The 17,599-nt window shown below is 47.7% G+C and overlaps 2 protein-coding genes across 2 annotated transcripts in view; one reads left to right on the top strand and one right to left on the bottom strand.

Annotated features, from left to right (window-relative positions):
* The window catches only part of slc25a26 (solute carrier family 25 member 26), a 51,367-nt gene extending 46,207 nt beyond the window's left edge, over positions 1 to 5,160 (top strand). Inside the window, exon 10 of the mRNA XM_070847608.1 lies at positions 4,625 to 5,160. Coding sequence (XP_070703709.1) covers positions 4,625 to 4,721 — 97 coding nt within the window. The 3' untranslated portion in view covers positions 4,722 to 5,160. The remainder of the gene's footprint in view (positions 1 to 4,624) is intronic.
* Positions 5,161 to 7,230: 2,070 nt separating this feature from the next.
* Positions 7,231 to 17,599, bottom strand: part of lrig1 (leucine-rich repeats and immunoglobulin-like domains 1) — a 37,666-nt gene continuing 27,297 nt past the window's right edge. Inside the window, exons 10-18 of the mRNA XM_070847147.1 lie at positions 16,010 to 16,081; positions 15,470 to 15,541; positions 15,078 to 15,241; positions 14,303 to 14,656; positions 12,655 to 12,936; positions 10,690 to 11,124; positions 10,312 to 10,446; positions 9,798 to 10,076; positions 7,231 to 9,251 (exon numbers count right to left, since the gene is read on the bottom strand). Coding sequence (XP_070703248.1) covers positions 9,049 to 9,251; positions 9,798 to 10,076; positions 10,312 to 10,446; positions 10,690 to 11,124; positions 12,655 to 12,936; positions 14,303 to 14,656; positions 15,078 to 15,241; positions 15,470 to 15,541; positions 16,010 to 16,081 — 1,996 coding nt within the window. The 3' untranslated portion in view covers positions 7,231 to 9,048. The remainder of the gene's footprint in view (positions 9,252 to 9,797; positions 10,077 to 10,311; positions 10,447 to 10,689; positions 11,125 to 12,654; positions 12,937 to 14,302; positions 14,657 to 15,077; positions 15,242 to 15,469; positions 15,542 to 16,009; positions 16,082 to 17,599) is intronic.

Genomic DNA, 17,599 nt, shown 5'->3' with positions numbered 1-17,599 from the left:
CGAAACAACCAAACTCCACCAGGAATCGTGTCAAAACAAAGCCTAACAAGCAGCGCACGGCCTCCGGGCTGTGTCCGCTCTGCACCCCACGTCAACCGAAATGGGGGAAATGTAAATAAATCACACGTTTGAACCACATGCACACAGCAAAGCCAAAGGCTCCTGAAGTCTGCGGTGATCCTCGATTGTCCTCTCATGGCATCAGGAGCTTTTGTTGTTCACCGCAGGAAATGAAATGGAGCAATTTGCGCAAATTTTCACCCACTCAATTCAAATAATGTAAATTCAAACGCATTAAAACTGCATATGTGTGTTATTTTAGGTGTAGAGTCGAGCGGCATCCACATACATTACATTACATTACACTGACACGAACTGTAGTTTTCACTTCACTGCTACTGGAGGAAAGCCGTTATTCACTCTGTGTTAATCAGGTCCCAGCTTCAGGTCACAAACATTTGTTTAATTGATTAGATGCTGCTTGTAGCTGCAGGTAGAAGATAAGGCCGGCGACGCTCAGTGCTTTTGTTATCATCAACCAAATCCCATGAAAAGATCAAATCCATGAACTTCCCCGAGCACCTTAGTTCTTAATGATCTTTCAAAAGGTGTCATCATTTCACTTATTTCTTCTTTAGTTTGATTCTTTAAAGGCTACGTTATCTCCTAAAACAGCTGGGCACTGGAGTTTCTAGAAAATGCTCCTTAAACGGGGATGTGAAGCGCATTTGAAAGGGACTATTTTCAGCGGTGGATTTTTGGAGCATTAGTGACTGTTTACATCAGGTGAACGTGGGATTGAGTCAAACCAAACTGCAGAGCCTGCGTTCATCGTAATAAAGGCCCACGCAGGTTAAGACTGGCCTATTATTTCGAGATTTATCCCCTGAAAAAGATGCATAACTAATAAAGGCTTTTTATTATATCCTCAGTGTTATTCCAGCTCTCACACGAGTGCCAGAAACGTTCTCCCCCACACATGTGGAGATTCCTGCCCTCCTCTTCCTCTTCTTCCAGGGCGCTGGCATTTTTCTACGCTGCAGCCAAAACGTTTTCTTTGGGTTCACCACCGCTCTCACGTCAGGCCTCGAAACTATATTTAGCCCGATTCCTCAGGAGAGGTGATCGGCCGACAATAGGGGGGGGGGGGGTGACAGCTCTCAGTGGATCGGCCAGGCCGTGACGTCAGAGTTGAGTCTGGGCACCCGCGGGAGCCGAGGGGGGAATATTTGAGCCGTGGCTCTGCTCTGACGTCCACAGGTGGTGGAGCCGCCTGATCCCAGACAGGAAATGTAACAGTAGTCCAGAGCTGAGACAAAACAAGAGCGTTGAGTTTAAAATTAGTTCATTCCTCTCACCGCTGGCAATCGGGGCCCATAACACGAGAAGGTTGAGCGGAGAATATCAGGACTTGTTGCGTCTACTGTCTCGGTGCACAGCTTTTTTGTCCCCGAGCTTTTCTCTCGTTCTGTCATTGGACTTTGCTTCAGCTTCAGATCACATGCAATATTGTCGTGTGAGTTGTGCCGAGTGCTCGGCTGGAGCAGAGGCCCGTGGCTTATGTTTCAGCAGATGGTAATAGAAGTCTGCAACCCTGAGATGGAAAGAGCGCACACCGAAGGGCAGGACAACGACCTCCGAGTAATGTCCCAGCGTTTATTTGGAGCATTTACACCCATCCACGCTTACACAAACACACTCGGATTCTCTCTCTCTCTCTCTCTTTGTGTCTCACACACTCGCCGAGCTCGACCACCCGCAGCTAACCCTTCACCGGCCGTCTTTTAAAAACCACCCGATCCGGGCCGGGGCATTCTGAAACGTGGAGTTGGACGAATGGTTGGGATGGCTGGGAGATCCTTTACATGCTTGGCACCTTGTACAGCTTTGCAGTTGACAAAAGTGACGCACAAGCGAGCAGCGGTCACTGTTTGTGACCCAAATCTTCCATTTCCAGTGAGAAACCTGCGTTAAAGTGTTCAGTCGTGGTCTAATTTCAGGCAGTAGAGGCAAATAAACTAGTAGGGAAAAAAAATAGGTTGAGACAAATGAAGATCGCAATCTTTGTTTTACTCAAGGACCACATGGTTTTGCTCATTGTTATCGAGGATTCTAATTTTTCCGAGCACTTTTATCAGCTCTCGTTCATGTTTGCTGAGGTTGAAAGTTGAAAATAGATAAATTAAAAAAAATAACTTTCGATCTACTGACTGGCTTTGTTCCCCGGAGCAATGTCAGCTTCTGCCAAAGTGTGCGATGAAAAGACCTTTCATGAGTAAAGAAATAAAAACAACTGCCAGTATCCGGTGATCGTAGTTGACTCATGAACGACTAAGATTAAAGAAAGAACGGTTCAAACTGAAGCAGCAGAGATATCAGTGTGGATCAAACTCCAGACACCTGTGATCCTACATTTCCCATAGTTTAGAGTCACCAATTAACCTAATGAGCATGTCTTTGGATTGTGGGAGGAAGCCGGAGTACCCGGAGAGAACCCACGCTAGCATGGGGAGAACATGCAAACTCCACACAGAAAGACCCCGGGTTCAAACCGAGATCTGAACCTTGTTGCTGTGAGGCAACAGTGCTAACCACAGCACCACCATGCTGCTTTTTATGGCCAATGTCCAATAAAAAACCCTAACCCTAACCCTAACCAACCTGCCCACCAGTTAGCAGGCCCTCAACGCTCTTTCCGTGTCTTTGAAAATGCTGTAGCTCTTTTTCACAGAGGATATTTGGACTTGTCACAGCAAGAAAACCACAGACGTAAATAATGAACATTTACGATGGCTGAATTCCATTTAGCTGCTTCAGTTTCAGGGTCCTGGTGTCGTTCATGTTGGCTCACTGTGGCTGCTGTCACGGCGTGCTGGGACACTTGGAAAAGCAAACGGAGAACAGGGCGATCTTTAAAATGTTTCCTGCCTGCCTGCTAGCTTAGCCTTCCAGGGGAAACAAGTCTTTTTTTTTTTTGTGTCATATCCTGATGACTTTTAGTACTGTGTGCACATTTGTGTACAGGCCTTTTTCACGGACGACATTTTGACATCTGTCCCAGTAGGAGAAGCACAAGGCCAGCACCCTGAAACTAAAGCTAAATGGAATTCAGCCATCATTCGTTTGATCGTCTCCACTTGCGCTTTTCCTATCGGCTCAAAAAAAGGCCTCATCGTATTCAAATGCACAGGATGAACACACAGTTTGTAGTGTTCACACACCTGCTGTCTGCTGATCAGGAAGCTGCTCGATTCCAGCTGATAAAACAGAATTTAGAGATGTTTCGAGAGTTTTCCTGAAAATGAAAATGGACAGAAACTGAACTCAAGCACACACACACACACCCACGCAGATGATGAATGCAGACAGACATTTTGCGTGCGTAGACAGTTTCACACACTCTCTCTCCTCACACACACACACACACACACACACACACACACACACACATCCACGAACACACAATACTCTTCATCCATTACATCTGGCTCGGCCGAGGCCAGACCATGTGAGCGTGGGGGCGTGCTGGCAGACGGAAGATGTTGGTAGGCAAACACACTACGAGAGAGAGAGAGAGGGAGGGAGGGAGAGACGAGGGGAAAATAAACGGAGAGAGAGGGAGACGGGAAAAGGCAGACGAACAGATGGGAAGAAGTGAGCACGTGTCTGAGAAGTGGATGACGCAGCAAAAAAAAGGAGACGGAGGAGAAATCCCCGAACAACTGAGCCAGCTGAGGGGGCCGCCGCTGGACGGACAGACAGAAATGGATGGATGGATGGATGGATGGATGGATGGATGGAAGGCAGAGGGACATGTGTGGATGTCATCTGGCCATCAGTCAAACACAGAGAGAGAGAGAAATAAGGGGTGGGGGTGAGAGCTCCAGGGAGGCCATAGGGTGGGGGCTTGAAGCCTAATCCCAAAAACAGCTGTGTGTAGAGGGGAGGGAGGTGGGAGGTGGTGCTATGGAGACGGGTGCTCTCTCTCATGGCTCGTTGCATCCTCTGACCCCCGCGACGTCAACAGCTCCTTCGGTCGCCGTAACCCGGGGCCCCCTGTCGCTCTTCACGAAGAGGCTCCAGCCCACAAAGGCCTCACGTCTGAGCCGCTCCCATGGACCCCCTGCACCCGAACACGAGGCCCATCCACTTCCACGAAAGGCGGCGTAAATCACTCGCAGGTAGCTGTCGATCGGTGGAGCGATACGTGATCCAGTCCGGGCCGCCGCCAGCTCCACTCCCTTCATGGGGATAATTAAAGCCGAGGCAGAAATGAGCACCAATTCCCCAGAGCCAAGAAGATCTCCGTTCTCTCTAAATGAGGTCCGGGCAAACACAAATTCAATCCTTCACCTATCAGAGAAACCGTGAGCTCACACGTCTCGAACGATGAAGACAGTCAAATACAACAATACAACCAAAACAGCACCAAGAGTTCTTTAATGTCTCATCGTGTCAGAGCAGCTAATGATAAACATGAGAGTATATAAGAGAGTTCATCTTAAAAGATGGCGTTTCATGTTTCAGGTGGACTGAAGTTTGGCTCAGGATGAACCAAAGCGTCCACCGCTGTGCTGTCCTCCACATTTACAGCCACGTCTCTCTCTCCCTTGTTTTTCTGCAGTCTGTTTGCGGGCAGCATACCGAGGGTGACCTTCATCAGTGTCGGTGGTTTCATCTTCCTGGGAGCCTACGAGAAGGTCCGCCGCACTTTGCTTTAGCAGCACGTCCTCTGTGGCCGTCCTGAGCCCTTTGCCCGCTGGAGCAAACGCCAGAGGAGGACTCTCCTCGTCCCCCTGGAGGCCCCCCCCACCCCACCCCACCCCGTCCTGCGCCTCCATGCTCGAGGGTAGAACAGTCCACGGGCCTGATGGGGCGACACGTGCCTGCTCGTCAGCGCCCAACGGACTGAGCTCACACTTGTGCAGCAGCACGAGCGCTGTGGTGAAAAGTGGCCACGCGGTCACATGAGACTAGAAACGAAGAATCTTTACTGTTAAAGTGTGTGTGTGTGTGTGTGTGTGTGTGTGTGTGTGTGTGTGTGTGTGTGTGTGTGTGTGTGTGTGTGTGTGTGTGTGTGTGTGTGTGTGTGTGTGTGTGTGTGTGTGTGTGTGTGTGTGTGAGATATAGTATTAAAGACGGTCTCTTTTTAAGCTCTGAGTGAGGTTTGGTGATTCCTTTGGTCGCCTTCTGCACAGTTTCATCACCTCCACATGTTTCTCAGTCTGTGTTAAAGAGCCACAGTAACATCTCACCGTTGTTACTGAGCTCCTCCACCTGCAGGAGCCTTCATTTATTATCTGAGATGCCTTCAACAATAGAGCGCTTTGTTGAATTAACATGGCTTCAGTTTTATTAGGGGCTGCAGGCGGGACGCACACGATTGTTTTGTGTTAGTTTGGGGTTTGTGGATCATTTTTAAGTGTGAAATATTTTAATCAGACAGCTGGAAAAGTTTTTTTTTTTTTTTTATACTTGTTTGAATTGTGTTTCACTCTTTTCCAAAACCTCCTCACTCCTGGTACTTGATATTAGCTTGATCGGATGGTTGATTTGACGTACGTACGTTCCTAAGTTGACTTCATCCATGTTTGGGTCTCTTGTCCAAAAGATAGATGCGATAAAATGAGATTTCATGTGTTTGATTTCAGAGCTTCAGAGGCCCCCCTTGTAGGTGGATTTTGTTCACACGCTAAGTGCTCCCCTCCGTTTTCTGTTTACCGCACAAATATGAGAGTGGTATCCATCATCGCAACGAAACCCCAGCAAGAGAGCGAATAAGCGTATTTCCCAAAATGTAAAAAAATGTTCCTTTAAGAGAAGAGTTGGCTCTAAAACAGCAGAATAAAAGATACGTTGAAGTAGAAGTTTGTTTCGCAACCTGGAAAACCAGTGAATGTTGTTTTATTGTTACATTTTGATTGAGGTTTTGTCAGATTACAATAAAATCCATTTTAATTGTAGAAGACGTTTATACTGCATGTACTTATTCAGCTACTTTTAATGTATTTAGGTTCCGTTTCTCAAACTGGGTGAATCGTTTAAGTTTTAGACCGATTACTCAAATCACTTCAGTGGGAATTGCCCAAATATTTCCCTGAGGGTCAGTTGACTCCAATCACTAAAAAAGCCCTTTTCCCCACTGACTCTCCGTATCTCGGCGTGCAGATGGTTTGGATTTTATTTGCCAAGTTTCCGACATATCAGCTGCTGAGGCTTAAACCAGAAAATATCTTCGTGACTTGTTGGACGCGGAGGAGAAAATATGTTTTTGTTAGGATTTATGTAAACTGACTTGTTTGAATGCCGGCGCAACATGAACTACAGGCGTAGTTTCAACAGGAAATATGATTCTGTGAAGAGGGTTAGGGTGATCAAACTGATCATAATCATGTACATGTATCTGTCATTGGGGCTGGAAGGTTGGAATTAAGTGTTTTATTATGTACTGAATTAGTTGATTTCTCAGGGAGTAAGAAAAAAGTGCTTTCTTCTCACCAGCTGATCAAACTATTACTGATGCTTTCTACATGTTCCTTTTTTTTTCCCCAAAATAAAAGCACTCAGTAATCCAATGTAACTTATTACAACTCACTCCTCTGCGTCTGACTGAAGGATTGTTTAAATGACATGTGCAAGAACGGTTAGTCTGTGTTTTCAGCGTTGTCCTCGCAGGCGCTGTGGAGGTAAAACCGAAGACAGCGGGAGACGGATGGCCTCACAGGTGGGAGTGTTTGTCATGCTGCTTGTCACTAGGCTGTTGGACAACAATAGTCGGCGTGTGATTGGTAGAGGCCACAGCCGGAGGCATGTCAATCATCCGGTGACAAACATCCATCAGGAATGCACATTCTGGCCGGCCACTGACCCTCGGTCAGCCCCGACTCTATAGCAAATATTTTAAACGGCCCGCAGAAGGAAAAAATATGCCTGCTGTCTTTGGAGCTTTGGGGAGCCAGGACACATTCCTGGTTGGAAGATTATCTGTGTGTGTGTGTGTGTGTGTGTGTGTTTGTGGTCCAGGCACAAGCTGCTTCACTGCTTTGAAGATCAAGGTCTCTGCATTTCATGTCTTTGTGGATGCTCCATTTGAGTTGATGGCTTCTCCATAACCGCTGTGACGTGTGAGCGGCGCTGAACGCTAACTCAGCTGTTTGTGATTCTGTCGTGACTAAAACATCCTTTGGTTCCGTTAACGCGGGGCGAGAAAAACAGGCAGAACGCTTGGAATAATAGCAAAATGGGATTTTATTAGACACTTCAATGCCATGTTAGACACTTCACTGTTTCAGCTTCGACATCGGTACAACCGTTTCAGACCGTTTGTTTCAATAAATTACTCAGAACATGAACTGCACCTCGCTCCCTCTTCTCCCTTTTACCTGCTACACTGGGATTGGTTTTCCAACAGGGATCTCCGATTGGTCTTGCTGGTAAAATCATCTCTGATAGGTGCTATCAGGTGTAACCAGAGGAGCGTGTCCCCCAGTTTACCTTGATAAGGCCACTGCTACGAGGGCACACTGACGAACGCATGCATGCATTAGACGCTGTAACTACTCTGGCTGCGACAGTCCTGACTGCATTAATCCTCCCCACGTTTGGTTAGAGCACAAGCTTACCAAAGTGTTCGCAGCTTCAGTTACCTCAGACAAGAAACGCTGTTGCACTGTGGTGATGTGACAGAGGAAGGTTACTGGCCATTTGCCGGTGGCTGTTGAGGCACATTACAGCAGTAACACAATACAACATCATTCTCCCCCCGATTTCTCCGTCTTTCTCAAACTCATAGCACACGAATGGTAGAATTTAGCGTTCAGCCAGTCAGACGCCAGCGCTAGCGTGCACACGGCTGTGGATTTCATTACGAATGTGACCAAGAACACATGACTGGTGTCCATGGTCCACACTGAGAGATCATTACCGGCTTTCACGGCTTACAAAACAGCTGTCAGCCTGAGTTTGATCACATTTGGTTGCGAATTTGTGCCAACGTCACTTTTTCTTGGACAACTAAAGAAACTAATCAGAGTGCAGAGAAGAATATTTTCTGAAGTAGTTCAGAGCAGCTTCGCAGTAACTTGCAGTTTTGTGAAACGGGCGGAAGAGCCTTAATGGTACAGTATGTGTTGTCGACTTTAGCGTGTCAAAATAAGAGGAACGTCTCCTCGCTCGGAGGAGGTTCCTGCATTCCTATTGGCTGATCTCATGTACGCAATCGGCTTGTATATGAAGTGAATAGAAAAAAAGTGCTTTAACAGACTGCCCACGCGCATCCCGGCTCGAACCATGTGACGTACCAAAATAATTTACATCAAAGCTCTTCCTTCATACAATAACAATGACTGAACTGTGTTCCTGTAAGGCCATGGTTGGCAACGTTTGTCAAAAAAAACATTCAAGTGCAATCAAGTGTTTGTTTTGTTTGCTATAAAGAGTGTACCAGTATCTCTCACAAAAAGTCTCTTGATATATGCTATTACAAGTTGAGTTTTTCTTTGATCATGCAATAAGGCACCGCAGCTGAATGTTGGTAAAAGCTGAAAAAGGCTGTTTTTTTGAAGAAAAATAAAAATACCATCACTCCTTTCTTTGTCATGCACATAAATTCAAATACTCTTTTGTAAAAGTTATATAATATATAATATAAGAAAACTCTTATGTACAGTCAAATGTCCAAAGGTATATTTCTCTTTTTTCCCCCTGCACATACATACACTGTACAAGATTCCCTACATTTACATGCTTCAAATGCAAGTCACATTATCTGGAGCTAGAATTTGTATTGGTCACCTCCCAGAGGAAGGTTTTTAATTATGTACAGCTGATACGCTCGGATGGGACGCCACCCACACAAGCTCCACCTTCACACTCCGGATGCCCCCTGCCTTTTCCCCCTCCTGGTGCCCCCTTTCAGTCCAGATCCAGGAGGCTCAGGATCAATCGCCTCGATATGAGGTAGCAGTTTATTTCCCAGTGCAAAAAAAAAATCAATTTAAGTCCACTCTGCTACTGCGAGTCCACGTTTTGGGCTGGATGGAGCGCCTGCTAGTCGCTGGCTCTCCTGAGGGGGGCGCTCTCATTCTGAGAGGCTCTGAGGGTGTGTCCGTTGGACAGCAGAGTCTGTCTGAGCTCAGGCTCACAGTCACTGTCGATGCGGCCGTGGTTCGTCACGCCGGCCAGCTTCACCGGCTTGTGGAAGGAGTCCTCCTGTGATGGAGAGCACGCCGGCGTTTGTCCCGCTCTGCTCACTGACCAACAAAGAAGAGGAGGGGGAGGAAGGGGAGACAAAGTCAGTGATGTGACATGTATGTCGACACATAACGCGTTCGGGTTTAGGATACACAGGCGCAGGAATGTATGCATAGGGCTGCGTTGACATGTGGAGGTGAGAATTGGTATTTGGAGGCCAATTCTTCTGGTGTTACTCCTCACTAAAGAAACTGAACCCAGAACAAGTCCAGACGTGCAACTGCAAGAGTTTGGCAGCCGTGAGGACTCGGTGCCTCTTTACAGTGTTTTCAGAGAGATATCCTGAGGGGCCTCTGGGTGTGCAACTATGATACAATATCAAATGCTGGTATGAGCCAATCCATCAACAATCATGTTCAGAAGAATTTGCCTCGACAGGGATTCCTAAATTGCTGATAGTTTCTCACGGCATCACCTGATATGAATGATATTCCTAGAAAAACACGGACAGTTTGGGGCTTTAAATAGTTTTTGTCTACAGGATGAAACTGTAAGCAGCACAAGTCAAAGTACATTTAAACTCATTACACTCTGATCCACCTTACCTTTTCTATCATGTTGTAACGTATTGTGGTTTTTTGGAAACGTCGATCCTTGAATGTCCTTTCGGATGCCGTTGGGGGTCCCGTTGCAGAGCAGGGTTGTGTGTGGCCCTGCGTCAAGCTGCTCTCCTGGATGATAGTGACAGTGGGGTGGGGGAGCAGAGTGCTGCTGGTACTCCATGCCTCCAGCGAGGCTGAAGCCGTGTGTCAGGTAGTCCGGATCTTTGGAGTAGCTGCTGCCGCTCTCCAAACAGTCTGTACACACTACTGCACCATCGAAACCTGCAGGCAGGGAGAGAGAAAATAAATGGTTTGGAGACAGAAAATCAACAGCTATTCGTCAACACTGTGGTTGGGGCGTCTGCTGGAGTTATTTCTGATGCTGCGCTGGCCTTCACAGACAGCGGTGCTCCTTTTATCGCTACACAACACGCCAACTTTCCTCAAGGGAAGTGGGAGAAGCTGCTGGGGAGCACAAACATCTAGCAGGCCGAGCAGAGGCAGAGCTGTCGGGTACCTGTGGCGTCTACGACGTGTCCGTTGGGCTGAGGTCCACCGCCGGCCTCCACACGGATACACACATCCTGCCGCTCGGACAGAGTGCCCTGGGAGGAGAGGTAGCTGGGGACGTCTGGAGGAACTATCGTCTCGTCTGAGAGAAACCAAAGAGCCGAACACAAGAGATTACAACCAGGGCCGTGGATGCTGTGACACCAGAGCCGCAACTTTTGTCACGTGATGAACATTTTTCATAATTTTGTGTCATTTCACAGAATAAATGATTAATCTAAAAATACCTGACAGATTATTTAGTAACAAAGTATATTATTGTTAAGTGTGATTTCCATTTCTTCCTGTTACCTGTGATGAAAGGACAGAACAGATCCCAGCTCACCTGTGTTGGTGACGCTGCACTCCTCGCTCTTCTTCCTGGTCTGGTAGATGATGCACACCCACACCAGCGACGTCACCACAATACTCGTCACCACAGCGATGACTATGATCCCTATGGTGACCGTGCTCGGCCCCACCGGCGGCATGCAGGGGCTGCGGCGGCGAGTCACCACCAGCTGGCTGTGAGCGCGCTCCGTGCCCAGGGTGTTGGACATGAGGCAGGTGTAGCGGCCGGCGTCCTCCAGCGAGGCGGAGCCGATGACCAGCAGCTGGTTCCCCGGGGTGAAGTGGTGTCTGTCGGAGGGGCGCAGCGGCTGGTCGTTGCGCAGCCAAGTGATGCGGGGCGGCGGGCTGCCCAGGGCCTTACACTGCAGGGCCACAGTGTCCCCGACCACCACGCTGCGGTCCTCCAGGTCCTGGGCCAGGTGGGGGGTTTCTGTAGGGGACAGGATGACAGGATGCTCATCAAGACACTCAAGGATTCCTGAGGTCAGTGATTTCTTTTATTCTATTATTATTTTATGGCATCAAGGGTTTAGGTTTCTGCTCTCAGGTTTCTGCTTCAGCTCAGTTTGTTCGGAGTATTGATTACAGGCCGGTGAGTCAGCTGGATACACTGAGCACAAAGTGTGATGTTCTGGTGTTGATATCCAACCGCTGAAAGCTTATCTCATGACGGCGTCTCATCTAACAATCATATTTATCCATCTGAGGTCACATTTGTAATGCTGACGAATTCTGAAATCCGTTAACTCGATCACGCATTGTAATTACAGCACACAAACACGACTTCTCTCCGGGCCGAATCCTCTTCAGAACAATGTTTTCAGTGTTTTCCCGGGAACTTCGCATTCTGCTGAATGGAGCACACTGAACTGGATGTGTGTGTGTGTGTGTGTGTGTGTGTTTGTTAAGGTAGGGCCTCTCCTCTCAGACTGAGCACTTTCCCTCACAGTGGGACATACACAGATTAAGAGATCTCACTTAACCCACTTCAGACGCCCCTCTCTCTTCTATCAATACTCTCCATCAATCCCCTCCTCACTATTCCCCTCCACCCTCTTTCTTTTCTCCAAATCCCCCTTGCCTACCTTCCCCCCACACACTGACCCCACCATTCCACTTCTTTGGCTTCCATTTTTCTCCCCCGCCACTCTTTTCCAGACAGGGGCCCCTTGCGCTGACACCCCTCCCTCTCTCTCTCTCCTTCCCCTCCATCTCTCAAACCCAAACATCACAGATTCAGTCCACAGGCATGGTCGCTGACTTCAATATTTTACATTGCTGAGTGGATTAGCACTCAGTGTCTGACAAGTCGCACAGCATGCAAATGTGTCGCTAAAATACCTCCTCCACCAGTCTGACCGCATTCAATTCGGAAACTGTTGCTTCTGAGCTCTTCAGAGAAAAGTTAAAGCTAGTCGCTATTGTGTGTCAGCAAAGAAACCCCACCAACCCTTTTCTTTTTTTTGGCTCTGTTCAACAAGGGACTGCTTTGCTCAGCTCAAAGACAAAGGACAAAGATGATCTATGTCCTGAGATGGTTATAGGAGAGCAGCTCCGTTTGGTTTGATTTAACAGTGTAAAACAGCCAATAAACTGGGGGCACTGAGGCCTGCAGTGTAGCAGCCATGACTGTCCCTCCCACCGAGAGAAAAGAGGGGGGTGGGAATGCCTAACAAACACCCCTCTGTGAGCCCCCCCTCACTTCCCCACCATCCCCCCCCTTTGACCCCCAACTGTGACCTTTGGCCCTTGACCTGCCGCAAGGCCACAGCTGTGGAGAAAAGAAAAATATAAAGCCTCTCATTCTGCGGCCTCTGACTGACCAATTCCCAACTGAGCGCCAAGCTCATTTCTGGGGATGTGGGAAAATGGTCAACACTGGATTACACCGAACACACGTCAAAAAAAGAGCTCAGCTAAAGTACAAAGACGAAATGTTGCAGAAATACGCAGCTCTTACCCAGCACAGTGAGGGTGGCGTTGGCAGACACGGTGCCCGCCGTGTTTTTGGCGGTGCAGCTGTACACGCCCATGTCCTCCGGCTTGACGTCCATGATGAAGAACACGTCATCGTCGGGCATGACGTGCATTCGGCGCTCGCGGGCGGCTGGGAAATCCGTGCCGCCGTCCTTCTGCCAGGCAATCTGTGGCGCCGGGTGGCCCTCGGCGGCACACTCCAGCCGCGCTGTGTGGCCCGTCCTGATGGTGCTGTCCCTGGGAGTCTTCACGAAGGACGGCAGAACTGTGGACGGAGGAGACGCCATTTACATCAAAACAGCATCAGCTTCTTTAAACTTCATGTATTCAGGGGAAGTCTGTTGTCCTCTCGTTTTTTGAGCAATTCCCCTCATTCATAGTGATCCAGTTCTACACACTCCCACCTGTGAGTTGATCCCACTGGAACAGCTTTGGGTTGGCTGCAGTTTCAGGATAACAGATTATAACACATTCCACTCTTCTTCCAACACTTTCACACCTGGTGCAGCATTCAAACCAGTGAACTTCCAGACACAAGCCCATAACTCTGACTTCTAGGTAACTGCCGCCATTACGCCATGAAGTCAAGAAAGCAGCTAAAGATCTAATACAGACCAGTGCTGGGAACCAAACGCTTGATAAATACTGTCCATTTGCAGAGAAGCAGAGTGACAGAGCGTAGAAGAGATGGCCCCTGTTAGTGCTGACATGCAGCTAAATCAATTTGTTCCGAATACCATCCTGGGAGATATGGAGGCCGAGAGCATAGAGAGAAGACTTTATTCAAGCGAAAGAGAAGAACTCAGCACGGCCACTAATCTCAATCGCTTCGCTGTCAAACGGGACAATTGAAACTCAGATAAGTGTAACATAAACAGGCATTTTATTAGGTGGAAATGATGTCATCACACACATATCAAGATCATATCAACAGGGATATTGGAGTGGCATGTTTTTCTGTCCATCTTTTCTTGATCCATCTTGGTAAAAACAATATTGTCCATCTTAAAGGGTAACTGATATTTTTAAACCTGGGCCCTATTTTACATATTTGGGGTTTGATTGACTGATAAGTATAAAATGTCACTGATTCGCTCGGATTGTTATTTGAAGTGTTTAATAACATTAGAGAAAGATTCTCTACAGACAAAGACCTGTGAGATTCTTTTTGTTTAACCACAAATAGCTGTTTTATCCACTGGTTCAAAGCCACCAGACTCCATTGAAAAAACTTGGTATTTTTATACAGAGTTGCTTGTCTACTGCTGTCTCAATCAGTTACTTTGTGTTATTGTGTGACTTTGGTGTCTTAAAGGCTTAGTTGGGATTCAACATAATATATGTGTAACACACAATAACACAAACATACTGACTTACTCAGGCAGCAGCAGCAGACCACCCAGTCTGCGTTCTGCAAGGTAAAAATCAATGGATTCTGGTTGGTCTGAATAGCACGATACAACGTCTGTTTCTTCAAAAGTTTTTTACCTGCCAGTCAAAAATGTAAGAATAGGGTCCAGGTTTAAAAATACCGGTGTTATCCTTTAGCATAAATGAGTCCTTTGCTGAGCATTTGGTGGACAATTTCAGCCTTAAATTCCTTTAAACCTTTAAAAAAAAAAATCACCTACCATTGACAATGAGGCGGGCCTTGGTGGAGTAGGTGGAGCCGAAGTGGTTGGTGATGATGCACTGGTAACGGCCCTCGTGAGCGAAGGTGGCATGCCGCAGGTGCAGGATAGTGGTGTACTCCATCACACTTCCACCTGCGCTTGGCGCATCAGATGTTGCGCCTTGGTGGTGAGCGCGCACGTGGGCATAGTTCTCCGTCTCAGCGTCGCGAAGTAGCTCCTGGTCCTTACGCCATGCAAAGGTCATGGGGGAGGAGCTGCTGCTCGCGGCCGTACATGTGAGACGCACGTCGCTACCGAGGACTGTCACTGTGGTTTCTGGCTGCACTGTGATTTGGGGCTTTGGAAGGTCGTCTGCAGGGGGGAAAGGAATGGAAAAGTGTAAGTGTGGATGTTTACAGGAAAGTGGGGGAAAAAGCAAAAGATAGTGAAAAAGAATCCAGATTGAAGACAGTGAAAGGAGGCAGGGGATAAAGAGAAAAGACCAAGTGAGTTTAACAGGGAAGCATGAATCACATGTGTGGTCCAGTGTCAGATCACAAATGTGTCTCAGTAGGTGTCTGCCTGCTGTGCATAAATTGATGTGAAAGAGGCAAATAAAACACACACAAGGAACCATTAGCATGTCTGAGAGCAAACGCAAAGCTAAACAAAAACACCACACAAACAAATATGTGTAACTATGTAAATAACAGAACCGCGCCAAGCTGTCAGTGTGGCTCTTGCTCAACAAGCCCGCCCACATAAACACAGCGTAAGCACACACATAACTCACCACACACAAAGCTGTTGGACGGGGCCTGGAAGATGCTGGTGCCCTTCAGGCTCTCCGGGTGGGCACAGGTGGCATTGACACCGGCCTGCAAACCACGTGTCACCAACCAGTCAGGCAGCCAGTGGAGCTGGCAGTCACACAGGAAGCTGTCGCTCTGAACGAGACTGTGGAGGAGAGTGAGAGAGGAGAGGAGAGAGGTAAGTACATGTGGTGTATATCACATCTGTTGAATCTGTAATTGAATATGTGTTTCTGAGAGCGTGTGCGGATGCCAAATGCACTGAGAGAGTTGAGGCGTGTGTGGGTGTGTATCTGCTGCTGGCTGTTCCTGCAATGGCGGATTTATGCACATAAATTAAGTGTATTTGTGTAAATGCGTCCATGTAACTCACAGGGTTTTGAGGTTCTTCATTTTACTGAAGGCATCGGGCTGGATGGAACGAATAGCATTCTCTCCCAAGTTCCTGTTGGGACATTACGCACCATCTCATCAACTGTATACACGTTAGAGCCACGCACACACACAGGCTTTCATTAGCAAGGATCTGACTTCTAACCAAGGTGGAAATATACGCATGTCTGAGGATGCATGCCAGCTCCCTCCCTGCCCTCATTTGACAAAGGCCTGTGAAAGAGCTTATAGGAATTCCATTTCTTCTGCGGAGCTCGCCATATGCTTAATAACTTTGTTCTTGCGCAGAGGCAGGAAAAAAAAGGCCAAAGTTGAGATTGTGTTAGGCTAACGAGAGAGAAGCAGCTGGGCGCTCGCAAAAGCCTCTGTCTTCTCCTTTTACAAAGACGCTATTAAATTGCTAGCAGCCTGCTCTCTGCCAGCTACTTTTGGATATACCCCCCCAACCCTCTTCCTCTCTTCCTCTCTCTCTCTCTCTGTAGCTGGAAGGAGGGGCAGCCAAGCATTGTGGGATACTCACAGGTGTTCCAGGGTCTCTAGGCCAGAGAAGGCTTTCTTGGCCACCGACTTGATCTTGTTTCCAAACAGAGTCCTGCCGTTTCCAAACATGAAGGGTGTCGATAGATGAAGAGAGAGAGAGAGAGAAGAGGGGAAGACGGGGGTGAGAAGACGGGGTGGTGGTGGGGTGAAAAGGGAGAGCAAGAGAGGGAGAGAAGCACAATTAGCGAGGTTGAATCTGATAAGAGTGAGGGGATTGAGGTATTGGAAATCTGAACTGTGCGGAGATTAGCCTGGAGGAAGGGTGAGGGTGATTGAATGGGGTTGGAGTATGGAGGGAGGGGGGGAACCTGGGCTCTGCGCTGCTCTTCAAAGACCACTTTTATCTTTATTAGAATTTAATGGCAATGGCCAGGCAGGGCTGTGTGTGTGTGTGTGTGTTGGTTCTTTCCCCTGCAGAGCTTGTAAGGACATACGTGCAGCCATGTGAGTGTGTGTCTGTGCCTGTCAGGCCTGGTTTAAGCACAGAAGTGAGTTGCTGTTCCTCTGATTTGGGGTCCTAATCCCTTCTTCCACCCTCCCCTCCCTTGTTCCTCTCCGGCTGTAGCCCTCACTCCACAAGAAGAGGAGACACGGCTCGCTGGTTCACAATGAAGACCCCGGTGTTCAAATTCATCAGCATATATACAAACAAACGGCTGTCTTGTCACAGGGACGAGAAAAATGCTACTTTGTCATGTTACCATTTTTTATTTGGAAGGAATTAGAAAAAAAAAAAAAAAAATGAATAAAATCCCAGATCTACTCATCATTTTCGTCGGCTTAGATCTGTAAGACCCATTTCCCTCCCATGTGGTGGCATTCACAAGCTGCTTTAAGGAAACCCAGTGAGTGTGGTGGACACTTTGATGTCTCACCCCTTCTTTCTCTTTTCTGAATCTCTTTTTCCCATGGCTCACTTTGCCAACTTTGGGCTACAGCGGGCCGCTTCCGCCAACGCCGTGACAAAGGGGGCAGGGTCAGAGGGCGGGGCGTGTGAGGCGTTTGATGTTGATGACTGAATGCAGCCCTCAATTTCACCCTCTCTCAGTTCCAAACAACAAGGACTGGGAAAGAGGGAACGAGAGGAGCGAAGGCATGGAGGAGAAATAGAAATAAGCCTATTGGGGAGCGAACCCCTGCCAGCTTGAAGAAAAGCCCTTTCTCTCTCTCTTTCTCTTGCAGCGGTGCTCACACTGGGAACCATCTTGGCTGGGCATCATCTTTTCATCCTGCAGGTTGATGATTGCCGCTCAGTGCCAGAAACTGAAACGTCCGCTGTAAATTTCTCAACTCGCCAACGTTTGACATTGAACTTTTTTTTTTTTACTAGCTGCCTTGATGAAAAACACCAATGAGTAATCATAAAAAACAGATTAAAAAAAAATGATTCACCGTATCTCCTTCTTGAACCATACGCGGTAAAGAGAACCCAGATTGGCCATAAAGTTACAGTGAAACAATGAAATCATATGATGAAAGCCAGATTGGACTGTAGAGAAACTGGCCTGAGCTTCCACAGGATGACGGGAGTAAAAGATTACCTTCGATGTTTCACGAACAAGCCTTGTAA

Source organism: Pempheris klunzingeri, chromosome 2 (assembly GCF_042242105.1).
Source record: "Pempheris klunzingeri isolate RE-2024b chromosome 2, fPemKlu1.hap1, whole genome shotgun sequence".
Lineage (NCBI taxonomy): Eukaryota > Metazoa > Chordata > Actinopteri > Acropomatiformes > Pempheridae > Pempheris > Pempheris klunzingeri.
Note: the sequence above shows the minus strand (reverse complement) of the source record. Positions and strands in the feature narration are given on the sequence as shown.